General features: G+C 36.2%; 1 protein-coding gene across 1 annotated transcript in view; it reads left to right on the forward strand.

Annotated features, from left to right (window-relative positions):
* LOC145679908 (tachykinin-like peptides receptor 86C) overlaps window positions 1–16,568 on the forward strand; it is an 80,031-nt gene that overhangs the window by 46,068 nt on the left and 17,395 nt on the right. Inside the window, exon 4 of the mRNA XM_081750417.1 lies at window positions 5,295–5,445. Coding sequence (XP_081606543.1) covers window positions 5,295–5,445 — 151 coding nt within the window. The remainder of the gene's footprint in view (window positions 1–5,294; window positions 5,446–16,568) is intronic.

The following is a 16,568-nucleotide window of genomic DNA, read 5'->3' on the forward strand; positions in this document are numbered from 1 at the left end:
ATTGTCACCACTTACAAAAGTATCAAATTACCGCAACGTTTCCATACTTTAACAGTTGATAGTCACTTTACTTACAACAGAAAACATATTTGTAATGTAGTTTTCATTCTACTGGGAGAGGAAGTTGTATACATCATTTATAGAGACACGTGGTAGAAGACATATTTTTCTTCTTTCCTCTCTCTGCGACAACCTATGATAAAGTTAATGTTCGAATTTTTAAAAGACTCTTATGTGTTAAGTTCGCTGCTGTTACTAGAAGTTTAAATTATTATCCTAGCCTAGCATTGGTAGATGACTATTAGAACTGGCTATAAAGTGTATCTGAATAGGAAAGAAGCATCATGGAATGACACCTGGGAAAGCGCTGAAACATGAGCAGGAGCTAGTTCACGAAATTATGAAGCTGTTTCCAACTACACAATTTCTTGAGTTGAGTTGATTTTGAGTTTAACGTCCCGTTCAGCAGCGAGGCTATATGAGACGTGGAATTCGTGGAATTCGAACCACATGAGCTCCCCCCGGGAATCGAACCCGGGCCTCCCACGCCAAAGGCGCGTACGCTAACCGCTTAGCCACGGAGGAGCTCAGTACACAATTTCTTATTAGCCTCTAAATCCCTTCTTTACATCATTCTTTCATCCTCATACAATTACCTCTACTTGGTCGTTTCTTCACTGGTACAGTCAATGATGAGTTCAGGTGTATTGGGGGAAAATTCCCCCCTGGAGTTACGAAATTCCCCTAGGTCCATATCTCTGTTCGTGCTCAATGTATAGTGCAGGATTTCTGCAGTACTACTTTACGCCTCCCGTTTATTAGTAGGTCCCCTAGGGAGATCTTCTGAAATCACCACTCGATACGATTTGCCTGAAATTTTAAAAGATCTCCAATGGTTTCCGCTTTTGTTACCACTACAATATACAATATTTTCTTACCATTTCTCTTTTTTATTCTCTCGCAATTAATGACAAAATAAAAAGCCCGAAATGCCTTACAAAATTGCGAAATATAAAACCCAAAAATAGCACATAGAATGGCAAAATAAAACAAAAAATAATGGCCTTTGAAATAGTAGGTACTATCATATTTAAAACCTATAATAGTCAACTAATCAAATAAAAAATACGGATACTGAGAAATAAACGTTTCATTTTGCAGTTAGTGCTTTCAATTTAAATTTTGTGAAAACTTGCAAATTGTGCAACCCGTAAGGGACGATGTCTAACGATCCATTCGTCATTCTTCAATACTAACAATGACACAAAGTGATAAACATAAAAACACTAACACACTTTACTTACACGCGGTTCCGTTATCGGTTTAGAAAACACTCTAAGGATAAGAATTGCTCAAACGAAGTCGTTTTACACTGCACTAGCAGTTTATTTTCACTTAAGAAAGTTATTTCATATTTTTGTTCTCTGACATTATCAACAACTTCTTAAGATTTTTAACCCTTATCCGGGCAAGCTATTTTTGTAACGTAGACTGCAACTGGGGCCTTACCAACTCTATTAGCCTTACCAACTCGATATGTTCGTAACTTTAACTTCGACTAAAGATAGAAGAATTTTATGACATCGAATATTTATGGTTATTAAGAAATTCGAAGAAAAATATGAAGCTACTGGGCCTGGGAGGCCCCGGTTGCCCGGATAAGGGTTAAACGAAAGAATGTATCTGTCAGAAAGAATTCGCTTTAGTTTTGAAAATAGTTTTTCCATATCTACAGATGTCACTAGAGTAAACTGGAAAGAAGTAATTTGAGAAGGATTCATGTCATTGTCAACACCAATATCAGCATCACCCTCCATAACACTAGCAATGTTCTCCAATCTTTCCAAATCTGGATTAGCCGAATGTGCACGACCTTGTCACCAGCTACAACACTCAAATCAATGGCAGCATTTTTCAAGATTTTCAGAGCAGAGATGGAGTGGGTGAAGATTTGTGATTGGGTCAGTGGGTCGTAAATCAACAGGATGTGACTCACTTATCCACCCTGCTCAGTGCATTGCAGACAGCATGTTCTGAACACTGGTGAATTTGTCTACGATTTACTTTCAAGGCTTCCATCTTTCTTTCTTTTTCATTTGTTTCTACTATTTACTTACGTGAGATGAGTATATTGTGATTCAACAAGGAAACATAAATTGAAATTCATCGTAATATAGCCTATGACAAACACTTTACCATTTTATATCATAAAGATCAGATCTACCGGTATTGTAACAGAGAGGTTCTTGAGCGATTGATCGTAGAAATTCAAACTCCGATTAGTAGTAATTTCACAGTCTTCTTTTATTACAAGTGTAAACCGTTTAGTCAGTGGAGAGGAGGACGTGGATCATGGATCAGAGTTGATGACGATGTGTTTTGGTGGGTCAGTGGTTCATGGTGGGTGGTGGGTCATGGTGGGTGATTGGTTAGTGAGTCATGGGTCAAATTTTCATTGAACCACGCCGTCTCTTTTTCAGAGAACTAGTCAAAGTTTGTTCTTGTTTTCAAGCTTTTCAACCTGCTGACAACGTTGCAAAATGTATTGCAATGAAAGTTAGCTTCTTTTTCAAGAAACTGTTCCTCAGCAAACTTTGAGGAATCTTAATTGAAAACGCATTATCCTTATCAAGTTAATTAATGTCTTCTTTTGATGGATTCGAAGTTCTTAGCATAATAGAGAACAGCTATGATCCACTTCCCCATTTCGTTAAAACGGGCTGTGCTAGAAGCAGAAGTCCAGGAACCAATTTACAAAAGGCGCTGGTTCACGGGAGAGCTTTCAAAAATACTTTCACATGTGACACGAGAAGATCAGCGTTGGGAAAATAAGAACGTACTTCCTCTGCAATTCTATGTAGTGTGTGTGCCCGACAGGTGGCATCCAGTATACTTGGGAATAAAACCTTAAAGGCTTTTGCGGCGTCAACTCCATCTATAACCAAAAAGAATTCTATCGTGTTTTACGTACTCTGGACACATATTAGTCAGTGATCTTGTAAAAGACTGTGTTCTTGTCGTACCATTTATTTTTCCAGATCTTCTGAAGTAATCAAATACGTTTCCTCCTCTGCTTTCTCTTCCTTCTAAAGTTCCAATTACAACAGTAGCAATTAAATGGCCTAGAATATCGAATGTTTTATCAACTGAAATCCATAATTTTTTGTCTCCAACACTTTTACAGATATCGTAAATAGTTCCGTTGTACGCGCTATCAACTTTTTGTTTTATCTGTTTCTCGAGAAAGTTTCTAAAGGAAATGTTTTCTAACTTCCATGAAGAAATGCGCACATTAATTACAGCTTCACACAGATCACTCACAAAACTATTAGTATGCAAATCAGGGTTCCTGTAAGTTCCAAGAATATTCAGAACCTTTTCACCAGTTCTCTTTCCTAGAAAGCCAACTTTCAGCATCTCGAAAATACTGAAATGCAGAACCAATCTGTGTTATCACGCCAGTTACTCACAATAAGAAAGTAAGCTTTTTCGTTTATCTTTGTCATTCAAAATTTCAAGAATTGAAGACGCACTAGCATCACCCCTCCCCTTGCAACATTCTAACAGCAACAGACTGCATTGATTATCAGGCACCGCGACGCTTGGCCAGATAAAAGCGAACAAATATTTGATATGCTGTCATTCATGAACGGATAAAAAAGCAGTGAAAGAGAAAATAGAAAATGGCAACAATTTTTTTCTAAATTGTGAAATTGCACTCTTCCTGATAATATCACGAAAATTGCAATATATAGCACTTTTCTCATTAATTCCGGACTTCACTCATAATATGATTGCATAAGGAATTATTTAAATTAAGATATGCAAAAAAATTAGTAGTCGAATATATTGACTCTGAGTAATTAAGTTTTAGAGAACAAATTGGCAGACTCTAGAGTAAATACATAAATGCGTCCATTTTCTAAGTAGACTCTAAAGCAGTTAAATATCAAATTTTATCTCTGTGAACGGATATTTTCTATTGGAATGGAAATGAGAACCGAAGTTAGTCTGATAAGTGAGAAAATAAGGATGATTTGATTTTTGAAGGTTGTATTGAGGGACTTGTTTGAGATCAGAATTCCTAAGGAAGTTTCAATTCTTCATAAGATGAACATGGTTTGATTCTTGGTGGTGGTTCTTGTGAATTGGATACCACGTTAAGCTGTAAGCTCATATTTCTCGTTGCTGAAAGAGACACTATATTCAAATCCAATCGAATCCAATCTTCACGGAATCAAATAGAACTTTCTCATATTGCTCCTAAGTTCTTCCGGTAATACTTTCTGTTTTTCTTAGATATATCCCCACTCCAGAATATTCTTTTATGTCCACCAGGTAACTTTCAAACCTTAATTCTAGTCAGAGTAATCGTGTTCTCCGTATGAAACTCAATCTAAATCTTGGAGAGCCGCGGTGGCTCAGTAGTTAGCCGAGCGGTCTGAGGCGTTAGGCTGATTATCGTGAGGTGAAGCCCATTGGGGGTTCGAGTCCCTCTGTAGTAGCAAGGGTGGAATTTTAACTGTCCGCGATGTTTCTGTGTTCGTGTTCCTGTCGAGTCTAGTAGTCCTGAAGAGTAATGGAAATAGAAAAAAATAAGTCAGGAAGTTTTAAAAATAAAAAAGTGGTAGAGCATTCACCTCTGGTGCTTGGGTTCCCGGGTTCAAACCCTGCTCCCGCCAAGTGAACCTTATGGTGGGTAAACACCGTGTGCGTGGGTTTCCTCGGGGCTCTCCCATTTCCTCCCACTTCCTTCATTCCACCATTTCATTCATCTCTCATCATCACCGTCTCCTTTAGCCTAGCCGGCATAACCGTGGGACGTAAAACTCAAAAATTTCATTTCATTATTCAATCTAAATCTTGCGTTACTTATCAACCACAAATCGTTTCTGGGTCCAGAATTTTAAAAGAACTGCTAGACAACGAGTTAGGTCTTAAGATATGGATAATAAAAAATTGATGAACTTAAAATTGGATATCAGCACGGTGCCATTTATTACAGGTCATAAAAGTATCCACCACAGATTTGAGAATTGAAAACTCTGAAAAGAAATATGGAATGAAAATAATGTTCTACTACGTTTTCCATGCAAACACCCATTGTCATCTGCTTCTTCAACCTCAAATATTGTGTGAATGAGTTGAGATTGAACCTTGAGAGGTTGATCACATCTGAATTTAATGAATTTGCTTTCCGTTTCGCATTCAATGAGTTTTGACAAATGCTTATTAGTGTTCTACGTTTATTATCTATTTGTGCCCTAGTAACTCTTTGTTATTCCTTGTTTCAGCTACAATATTATATTTCTTGGACTGACTTACTTGGTCCCAATGTCTGCAATGGCTGTCTGCTACATTAAGATGGGAACGACTCTCTGGAGCACAAAGCACATAGGAGAAATCACCCAGAGGCAGTTGGATGCCATCAAAGCGAAAAGAAAGGTACAATTCGAAAACTTCTATTGGACTTTATTAAGGGTTTCACAACGTAAACTATTATTATAATATTAGACGAGGGTTCGAAGGAAATTTCACTTTAAGATTTAAATTAGCTAACAAATGTTTTGTAAAAATTGAATAATTTATACAAGAACAACGGAGGGGCACGAGGTCAAACTTTGTTTGAAAGTCACCTATCTTTCGTGATCGTAGTACATTACATTACATATTTTATTTTTTATTTTGCAGCTCAGTTAAAGTGTATGCAGTTATGTATCTCGTAATTATCAAAATTAAGACGAAGTAGAGTGCAACCTTAAACACTTTTCATTCTTACATGTTGTAAAGTTTTGCTTATGCAGATATAGGGAGCTAAATTATAGGGAACGTTTCTCCCACTATCAAATTTTATTATAAATATCTCTTTATTATAAATAGTGTAATACAATATCACGCTAATATAAATATTTCCCTAATACTGGATAAAGAAAGGTATCCCAACGTCCAAGCAGCCTAGGGGAATGATCTTCACAGAGCTCCGAGCAAGCTAGGTGGAGTCGATTTAGGATCCCCAAAGCTCCAAGCAAGCAGATGGGGATTTGAATGCCACAAAGCTCCACGCAAGCTGGTTGGCTGAGGTTAGGAGTACCACAGAGTTCTAAGCAAACTAAGCGGGCAGGAAAGGAGTCATATAGCTCCAAGCAAGCTAGGTGGAGTCGATTTAGGATCCCCAAAGCTCCAAACAAACAGAAGGGAATTTGAAAGCCACAAAGTTCGCAAGCTGAGTGACTGAATTTAGGAGTCCCACAGAGTTCTAAGCAAACTAAGCGGGCAGGAAAGGAGTCATATAGCTCCAAGCAAGCTAGGTGGAGTCGATTTAGGATCCCCAAAGCTCCAAGCAAGCAGAGGGGGATTTGAATGCCACAAAGCTCCACGCAAGCTGGTTGGCTGAGGTTAGGAGTTCCACAGAGTTCTAAGCAAACTAAGCGGGCAGGAAATTAGTCCTAGAGCTCCAAGCAAGCTAAAGGACTGTATTTAGGATCCCCATGCTCCAAGCAAGCAGAGGGGGATTTGAAAGCCACAAAGCTTCACGCAAGCTGAATGACTGAGGTTAGGAGTCCCAAAGAGTTCCGAGCAAACTAAGTGGGCAATAAAGAAGGCCTAGAGCTCCGAGCAAGCTAAAGGCTTTGGGTTACATTCCTCTCAAAGCTCTCGGTAAGCTGGGAGAGTGGAGATGACCAGCCGAAGAATGATAGTAGTTGCTGAGATCCTCCTGGTTTTATTGCTGCTCGAGTGTAGCGGTGGCGCTGGTGTCTCTGTCGTGTGCTACTGTAGTAATTCGTAGTAGGACTCACAGGATTAATGTTTTTTTTTATAAATATAACTACGTTTTGCTTGTTAGTAATCAGAGCCATGTGCGGGGATATTGCAATATGTAATATCTCTAGTCTATGAAATCTCTCTTTCATATATTGAATAATAGTTCAGTGAAAATGACAAATACGAATACTGCAGTTTAGAGTAACGAGATTTAGAAAGTAAAACAGGGCAAATTGTCATAATTTGACAGTCCACGTAGATATTGTCATTGTTCGTGTCAATGAGAAAGAAAGCTTTAGCTTTTCAAAAAAAAAAATTAATTAAGTTTATTGCAATTTTACTTGTTCCATTATCTTTTGACATTTACCAGTTTTAGCAGTATCAGAATTAGAGTCATTTCTTCATGATTCGATTTCATGTTAAAGGGTTGGATTTTCTTTCAAAACATTGTTGACGTCCATACAAGAAATTACTATTATACTACGTGAGTACACGCCAAAAAAGGGATATTTTGTGTCCGGTTTGCCTTTTTTTCGGCATACCGTACGACTTTCTAAAATAGGGGAAGAAAATCCCATTAAAAAAGAGATGTAGACAGAGAAAACATGTATGTGGGGTACTAAAAACATGCGTAAATCCTGGGGTTTTGGACTTAACGTACGACTATATGTAACATCCTGAACCAAACGTATAACTGAAAACGTATGACTTAACGTACGACTATATGTAACATCCTGAACCAAACGTATAACTGAAAACGTATGACTTAACGTACGACTATATGTAACATCCTAAACCAAACGTATAACTGAAAACGCATGACTTAACGTACGACTATATGTAACATCCTGGGCCAAACGTATAACTGAAAACGTATGACTTAACGTACGACTATATGTAACATCCTGGACCAAACGTATAACTGAAAACGTACGACTATAGCTAACATCCTGCAGTAAATGTATAACTGAAAACGATATTTTATAATACTTTCCGTATAAGTGTTCCATCTATACGTACTTTCTGTTTGAAAGAAAGAACTGTATATAGGCTGTTAGAATCTCATATACAGATGGACGTATATAACATTGTAGGTGACGTACGTAACATATATATACGTATATAATATACGAAAGACTATTAGATGTCAGACATCCTCTAACGACCTGATGTATCATCTAAGCGGGAAAAGGTAGCACCTATATAACATATAGATAATGTACGAATTTCGAATTTCCGTAGTAAACTTATGGAATCCGTATATTTGTACAATATACCGCTGTCCGAATAACGGATTTTTTCTCAGTGTACAGTCAGCCACCCTACTGTAGCTGTACCAATGGAATATTCATGTGTAATTAAACTGTAAATTATTATATTTAGAATTGATTTCTTCATGGAGGTTTTGCTTATTAATATAATAAATTGTAACGTTAGTATTCCTTCTTATTTACATTGATCTATTGAGCCGTTTTTCTCAAGAACTTCATATACCCGAGATATGAGGTGTTGATAGCACATTTGAATAGAAATCCAATCAGAAAAGTTCTAGAGAAAACAGAGAAAGTTTCTACGGTATTCTTACGTACATGAAAGTATCTGCGGATCCCAAGTTCGATCCCAGCTCTCACTAAGCGAACTTAGTGGTGGGCAAACACGGTATAGTGGATTTTCTCTGGAATCGTCCGTTTCCTCTCATTTTCTTCACTCCAGTATTTCATTAATTATCATTACCACTGTTTTCCTTATCCTTGGTGCATAATCGTGGACCTTGAACTGGAAACTTCATTTCATTACATGGAAAAGTTAACAGTATTTGTTTTAACATTAAAAGTTATTTACAATATCTCGAGATGAATCTTTTAAGCTCGAAAATGAGCTTCAGGAATAGGGTTGCCAACTATGGAAAATAGAAAAACCGGCGTCCCCTGAATATTCCCTAAGATATAGGTCTAAGTGTGAAGTATCTCTGTTCGCTCCCCCCCCCCCCATGGGAAGGAAAATACTATCGTAAACAAAAGTGCATTAGCATCTATATTCTGCATATCCTTACTACATTCACTAATAAGCTTAATAGATACAATGTGCTATAAATTAGCGATGGCCAAAATTTTTCGGAATCCAGATTCCGGAAATTTCACTTACCGGAATTGGCCATCCCTACTATAAATAAGAAACTGAAATCGGCATTGATCATTTTATTGTATTTATCACCACCTCTTTAAAATTATCGAAACAAAGAACAAATTAACGTTTACGTGAAAATTTTGAATTTTGAAAATGAAATTTATTCTTTAAGCTTGTACTTCAACTACAGGAAATTGCATTAAGAAGTCCTTTTTTACTCTCAATAAATGTGTAAAATTCCTTTTCCAAATAAATTTCAAATTGTCCGTGATACAGTCCCTGTCATCTCTTTGAAATTATGTAAACAGATAAACAAAATATATTAATCGTTGATAGATGGTGAAAGGTGACAGCTTTGAATTTACAGAATGAAACTTACTATTTAAGTCTATACTTCAAACTATATACAAGTTTGAAAAAAAACGGTCATAAATGGGCTGGTAAGAAGTTTGCACCGGTCACATGCTTTAATCAAAATAACAGCAATATTTCCGGCCAGGCCGGTGAAAAACCGGCCAATTTTCAACCCTATTCAGGAAGAGGTCATAAAGATTAAGTATATCAAAAATAAGGAATAGTTTACTTCATTTCCTTGTGCACTGAACGCACCGTATAAAATGAAAAGTTTTATAGCTTAATCCCATTGTAACACACATATATAGTTAAATATTGTGGTTCCAGTTCGATTAAAATTACTTTAATTATCACCAAAACTTACCGCGATAGTTATTTCAATAAATTAAACTATTTTTATTCCTTTCAAACTTTGCGTTTCCTTAATACTTATCATTCATTTCGTAGAAATTAAAAAATACACTCCAATCACTTATGGCGGCTTCCTCGCTTATAACAACAGAAACAGTGTTGCCATAGTCCTAGCTCTGGAGCGGGCTGAAAAATGAATAATAGTACCAAATTGAAACAAAAAGGACTGAATTCATTATTTTATACCACTGTAATAACATGTCTCTATAACACGAAACTAAAAGAGGTGAAGTTCTAGAAGAGTCCCTAGCCTCTTACAAGAGTCCAAATCAAGAAAGTGCTCTTTGTAAAAATTACTTTTTAAAAACAACCAAATTAAAAGAGAAAACAGTTATCATCTACGGTATGTATTGTATGGTTTCTATTTCAAAGTGACCAATAAACCAAAACGGTTTTATTGTCATATATGAAAAATATATATAAAACGAGCAACAAATCAATCATCTCTGAGTTCGTGTGTAAACAGTACGTTATAATAAAATATTAAAATATAAACTATTCCACGTTATTCCCGCTTATTTCATAACCGAATAGAATGTAAGAATAATATAAAGTAGGTAAACTGACAATTGTAAAATATATATATATATATAACCGGTCCAGGGTCCTAGAACCTTCCCTGAAACATATCACAACATATTGTTACACTAAGAAAAATGCGTTCTCCAGACAGCAGTGGCGGATCCAGGGGGCGATCAGGGCAATCTCCCACCCCCACCCCAGAAGAAGAAACGTTTTTTAAATTTTATATATAAATAAAACCCATCTCAGAGTTTGGAGCTCTTAAAAGTAGCTCTAAGTAGCAGTATTACAACCACCGCCCCCCCCCCCAGAACTCCGTCCTGGATCCGCCCCTGCCAGACAGCTGTATATTGTATAAATATGCGGTATCCTCTTGTTTACTACAGAAATCAGATGAACATACGTTATCCGTATGCTACATAGGCACTGCCTTTATATGTTACATCATGCCGTTGCAGGATGTCTGACGTCTAACAGTTTTCTGTATATCGCATGCAAATACTTATGTTACCTTCGTCATCTATATGTTATATACGTCCATTTGTATGTGAGATCTTGACCACCTATATTGTTTCATACGCAAAGTACGTATAGATGGAACACTTATACGGAAAGTATTATAAAACATGCGTTTTCAGTTATACGTCTGCTGTACGTTGTCAAAAAACTACAGGAATTACGCATGTTACCTACCTTTTTAAGTTTGCCACCTATATTTTTTTCTTAATAATTGTAAGTCACAATAGTATATATTATTTCTAACTAATGAAGCACACATATACATAATAAACATATAAATAGTATTTGTTAAAGGTGCTGAATTGGGTACAATTGTACCATTTTTTTCACAAAAGGGACTGAAAATGCGAGCGTGGTACCAACGGGCCGATCTGAATTTGGTACAATTGTGCCAAGTGTGGCAACATTGAACAGAAATAAAACAAGTTTAAACAAGTCTGGCCACCAGGTTTGTTATCATAAGGTACCGGACTATTATTCTTGTTCCCCTTATAAATAAATATGCATAAACATTATAGTTGCAATATCTCGATCCACTTTCCAAGGGCGCCCATGTTGTGGTTTCCAAGGGGGACAAGTATAAGCGACGTTTCAAATATAGTTTCAAATTTTGCTGTAACTAATGTAAAAATTCTATTGGGTTTTCAATATTCTCAAGTACAATTTCCTGGGAAGAGCGCGTCACCTTGCCCCCCCTGATGGGCAGGTGCCGCCGCCCTTGCTACTTTCCCTCTTTATATCAATTATTTTTCAAATTGAGAATTGAAACTACGTAATATAGTTGTTACATAGCTCGAATATTACACATTACATCAAAAATGTTCATTGAAAAAATCTTTCCATTTAATAAAAATAATGGATGAATTTATTTCTTTTATACACGTCATAGCTTTTATGCGAAGCGTACATTACAATTTACGTGTTGAAATTACGTATTATCACATTATTTAGATATTAACAACACACAGAGGAAACACATCTTTTTATACCACTTCCAATTACAATCGTTCCATATCAAATATAAAATAATTAAATTACAAATTCGTTGTTGAAAAAAAGGGGTTAAGTGCTCTTGATACGTACCTATCGTACTCGGTTTAAATCCACTTGTAGATAATGAAACAATAAATTACAATTTCATAATCAACACTTAAAAGAATTATGCTATTTAATGTAATTACTTTTAAAGAACTATTCTCGCTTTACTGATACATTAATCTTTTTAAATCAAGACCTTTATCCATTATACACATAACTCGAATACTTGAAACTACTCACAAGTATTCCAAATATGTCAAATAGTTTTATACTCTATTTTCGTTGGGAGCTTTCTCGTGGGTAAGCGGTTATCGTAGTGCCTGTACCGTGGGATACCTGGGTTCGATTCCCGGCGAAAGCTTATGTGGGTCGGATCCCAGCTTAAGCTGTAGGCAGGCCCATAGCATGCCCGAAAATGTAGGGGGGTCCGGTGATAGTTAGGGGGGCCCGATCCATAAATATTTTAGTTCATCACCATATTATAGTTCATTTGCAAGCCTGTGAAAATTTTAGAGGGGGCCAGTAAAAATTTAGGGGGCCTGCACCCCTAGACCCCCTGGATACGGGCCTGGCTGTAGGTCCACGTCTCGTATACCCTCGCTGCTGAAAAGGGACGCAAACTGAAAATCAAATCAATCTATTTTCATTGCTATTGTTAAGAGTGGCGAATCTAAACGGAAATAAACGGAATCGTTAGTTTATCGTTCCACGATTATACTCGTTATGATAAAACAAATAAGTGGTTAAAGGTACGGTAATGATAATGATAATGATAATAATAATGATAATAATAATGATAAACGTAATGATAATGAAAGAATCAGTAGAACGAAAATGTGGAGGAAAGATCGGTAGAGCAGGATAAAACCAACGAAAGCTATGCTGTTCACCGTAATTTCATGTGATCTGTAGTGAAACCATGACACCTTGTGCCACTGCTTTGATCTTCAAAACTGAACCGTCGCGCCTGTCAGTATCGAATCTAATCTGATGTATCACCATTTTCTAAGTTACCTATCAATGGCTTTTATATCAATTTTCGTTGAAATAAACATTTATAGTTTCACTTTTTGGTCATGGCCAAAATTGACTCATGGCCTCGACATAGGCCTATGAACTAGACCATTACCAATCTTCATACCAATGTGTTGGCCAAAATTGGTTACGCTGTTTCTATGAAATAAATTGGTATGTCAGTTTCGTTACATACTCCATTAAATTTGCTAGCTATCAGGGGCATACTTTAGGGAGTCAGGGGAGGCGGTTGCCCTTGAGTTTGATATTTGAATACTCACGAAAAACAAAACTTTAACTCTTCCCCTCTCCCAGCAAAACTTGAAATGACGTTATTGTAACCTATGTATCATGTTATTAACACACTTTATCCCATGCACGTGCTCTGCACGCGCAAGTAGTATTTTGAATGCATATTATTATACTTATTAAACTAAAACCTAATTTCATAAACGCGAATAATTATATTTATTTTGATGTATAAATATATTGGTAAAACAGAATAATTACTTTCTTTAAAAAGAAGACAACAAAAAAAGAAGACAACAAAAATGACTTACATCATTCGGTCATCTTTGTACAGAGTGATTTCAGCGGAGAAACGAAAGACATGCTATTTAACATGACTTTTGACTCACTCCGTATATGATTACTGAGAGTGAGCTAACGTCAGTTGTGATAAGTGGCGTAACTAAGGGGGGTGGCAAACGGGGCTTGTGCCCTGGTTGCTGGATTGAGGGAGCGCATAACTGGGCAAATATTTATTTTCACTAAAGGACTTTTAACAAACTAAAGACCATAAAAAAAATACCTCAGAAACTTAACAGACAACGACTCACCAACCTTAGGATCATATCCATAGAGCATAAGTTAGCTTCAAAGCTACGTATCTTTTGAGGACACTGTAAAAGCTTTTGTAGCCATAGAGCCCGCAAAGTTAAGTTTTAGTTCCAGTTTTTTGTGTTTTCATTTAATTACATTGATTTAAGAGATCCTGATATAATTCGAAAATCATTGTGATATGCTAAGACCAAAAGAATGTGACAAGCATGCTACTTTCAGATTATTTGACAATCAAATACTAATTAGTTTGGTGTTTTTAGGGATGATACCGAGACGGACTTTTATATACCGAGACGAGACCGAGATCGAGACGAACTTTTACATATCGAGACGAGACCGAGACAGACCTCTATAAATCGAAACGAGATCGAGACGAGACCTTGGTCAATCTCTAAAGTCTCGGTCTCGTCTCGAATATTGATAGCAATTTTGCCTTTACTCAAAATTTGTTTCGTTGCTGTGTGAGATAATATGAGAACGGTTGACTGATGTACAGTGGCGTATTTAGGGGGTAGGTATCGGGCTCAAACCCCTCCCAAAATAAATTTGTGATAATTTTTTCGCATTGCACGTACAACACAAATGTTTCCTACCCGTTCCTCCAGCTTCTCCCGAAACAAAATCCACTGCTGTTGTATATAATCTTTTCTCTCTCTCTCTCTCTCTCTCTCTCTCTCTTTCTAGATACTCTGCAATACCACTAGATAAACATGCAGTGTTGCCAACGCAAAATAAAGTTGTATTTTCTCAAATTGCACTATGTAAGGTATTACCTATTTCTAATTTTGATATTAAATAACACCACAATACCACATACATTATTCAGTGTAACAAAGGACAATACAGTATCACTAATATCAACATTTTGGAGATCTCTAATAACTCAAATGGCATGGGCGGTGCAATGCGCATTAATTATATCTTACCGTCAAATACTATGATCATGGTATAATGTATTTCGAATAAATGAAGGAACAAGGTTACAAAAAATGGAAAATTTAACTTTTTTCTAAAGACTCTACTTCGGAAACGTGCTGATATATCACGTCTCATCATGTAGATGCTTCCAAAAGACTTAAGTGATCATAATGTCATTTACAACAATTGTTATTTCAAACTGTTTCAGAGATACCAAACACATGGATAGTGATTGTTATACTGCTTAAAATAACGTATTTGTGTTAATTTTTTTGTAATGATTATTGCTTTCGTTTGCTGCTATAACATTACAACAATAGTTTTTGGTGGTTTTAATTACAAAGCGCAGTTCCATTATTTTAAGCAGTGTTGCCAACTTAAATAAATTGGTAAATATTATTCTAAATATAGTGCAAATAACGTAGCTAAACTGCAAAATATTTTAAAATTATTCGTAATTTGTTTTATGGTGCAAGAATGTTTTCAAAAGACAATGTTTTTCATAGTCTTTATAATGTTAATGTAAATATTAAAGTTTTGGTTACAGCAATACATGCAAATGCAAATTGTAACTGAAATTAAATGTAACTGATAACTTTTCAGTAACACTAGTTGTTCCCTTAAGCCTTAGGAATGATGTACACAAATCCATGCTTATTTAAAAGTTCTAATTACACCCTAGTTACATTTCACTTGTTTTAGTTTGAACACCGATCACCTCAGGCTCGATCCATACGAGCTATATGTAATTATATGTAATTATTCAAAGTAATTATATGTAATTATTATTATGTATTTTATAGCTATATGTAATTATTCAAAGACTTACAGTTAGTAATACACATTGTTGATTTTTAGTTTGGTTTGTTTTAATTTAACGTCCCATGATTATGCTAGGGCATCTAAAGGAGACATGGAGCTAATGATTATAATGGAATCTGAACCACTTTGGTCGTTCAACTGTACCCCCACCGGAAATCGAACTCGGGACCACGCGAACCGAAGTCAAGCGTGCTAGCCGCTAGACCAAATAGAGGTCTTCACATTGTGTTGATTTAAATCATCGAGTCAGTGTTGTCAGATTCGAAGATGAAAAACTAGCGTGTCTATGCTCCAAAAGCAGTGGATTTGAACCATTTGTAGGCCAAATATATACAGTAGAAATGAATTATTTGGCAACTAATGACTGGTACTAATGAAATATTTTTTAACATGGGCTAGAAAATGTGCTGGACATATTGCAAGAAATTATGGTCGATGGACAAAAACAATTCTAGACAGGATACCACGAGATAAAAACAGCCTAGGAAACGTCCTTGTACAAGAAGGTTTGAAATCAAGAGCAAAAGATAGGCAGTTGTGGAGAAGACTTGGAAAGACCTTCATCCAGCAGGGGATTGGTAATGGTTGATTATAATTATGGGTATGATTTTATTATATCTGGGCCTCAGAGGTAAACTAAAGAAAGTCATAATTTCGTAATTTTATAGGAGAAGCGTAAAACCGGTTCCTTAAGTACAGGGGTGTAGCCAGCAGGTTTGTGTAGGGGGGGCCCGTCGTTTATGAGGGGGACCAGCTACAATGTACAAAGCCAAAAAAAGTGTTGCTGCTAGTGTTTTTGAGGCCTGAAAGAAATGAAAATTTTGGTTTTCTTCTGGAAAACTACTTATTATTATTATTATTATTATTATTATTATTATTATTATTATTATTATTATTATTATTATTATTATTATTATTATTATTATTATTATTATTATGATCCATAAATTATATTCAAGATAGTTTTTATTATGCTTAATCAAGAACTACTGCCTGGGATCAAACGCTATACTTTTGTGTATAACTATAAAGGTAACCAAGAGAGTTCTATCCCTTTTCGTGGATGTCTGTGTTCAATTAGACCTCACACCGTGAGTTGAATGCGAGTGGAGATAAGGCGAACGTCAGTTGTTGGTGTGGATATATCCAACATACTACCTGGTTGTGGCAATTCAGACACACCGTGAACTTGCGTAAAGACAGAGGGAACATGGGACATCCACAGAGCCTCATAAGAG

This window comes from Thermobia domestica, chromosome 2 (genome assembly GCF_964235325.1).
Source record: "Thermobia domestica chromosome 2, izTheDome1.hap1.1, whole genome shotgun sequence".
Classification (NCBI taxonomy): Eukaryota; Metazoa; Arthropoda; class Insecta; order Zygentoma; family Lepismatidae; genus Thermobia; species Thermobia domestica.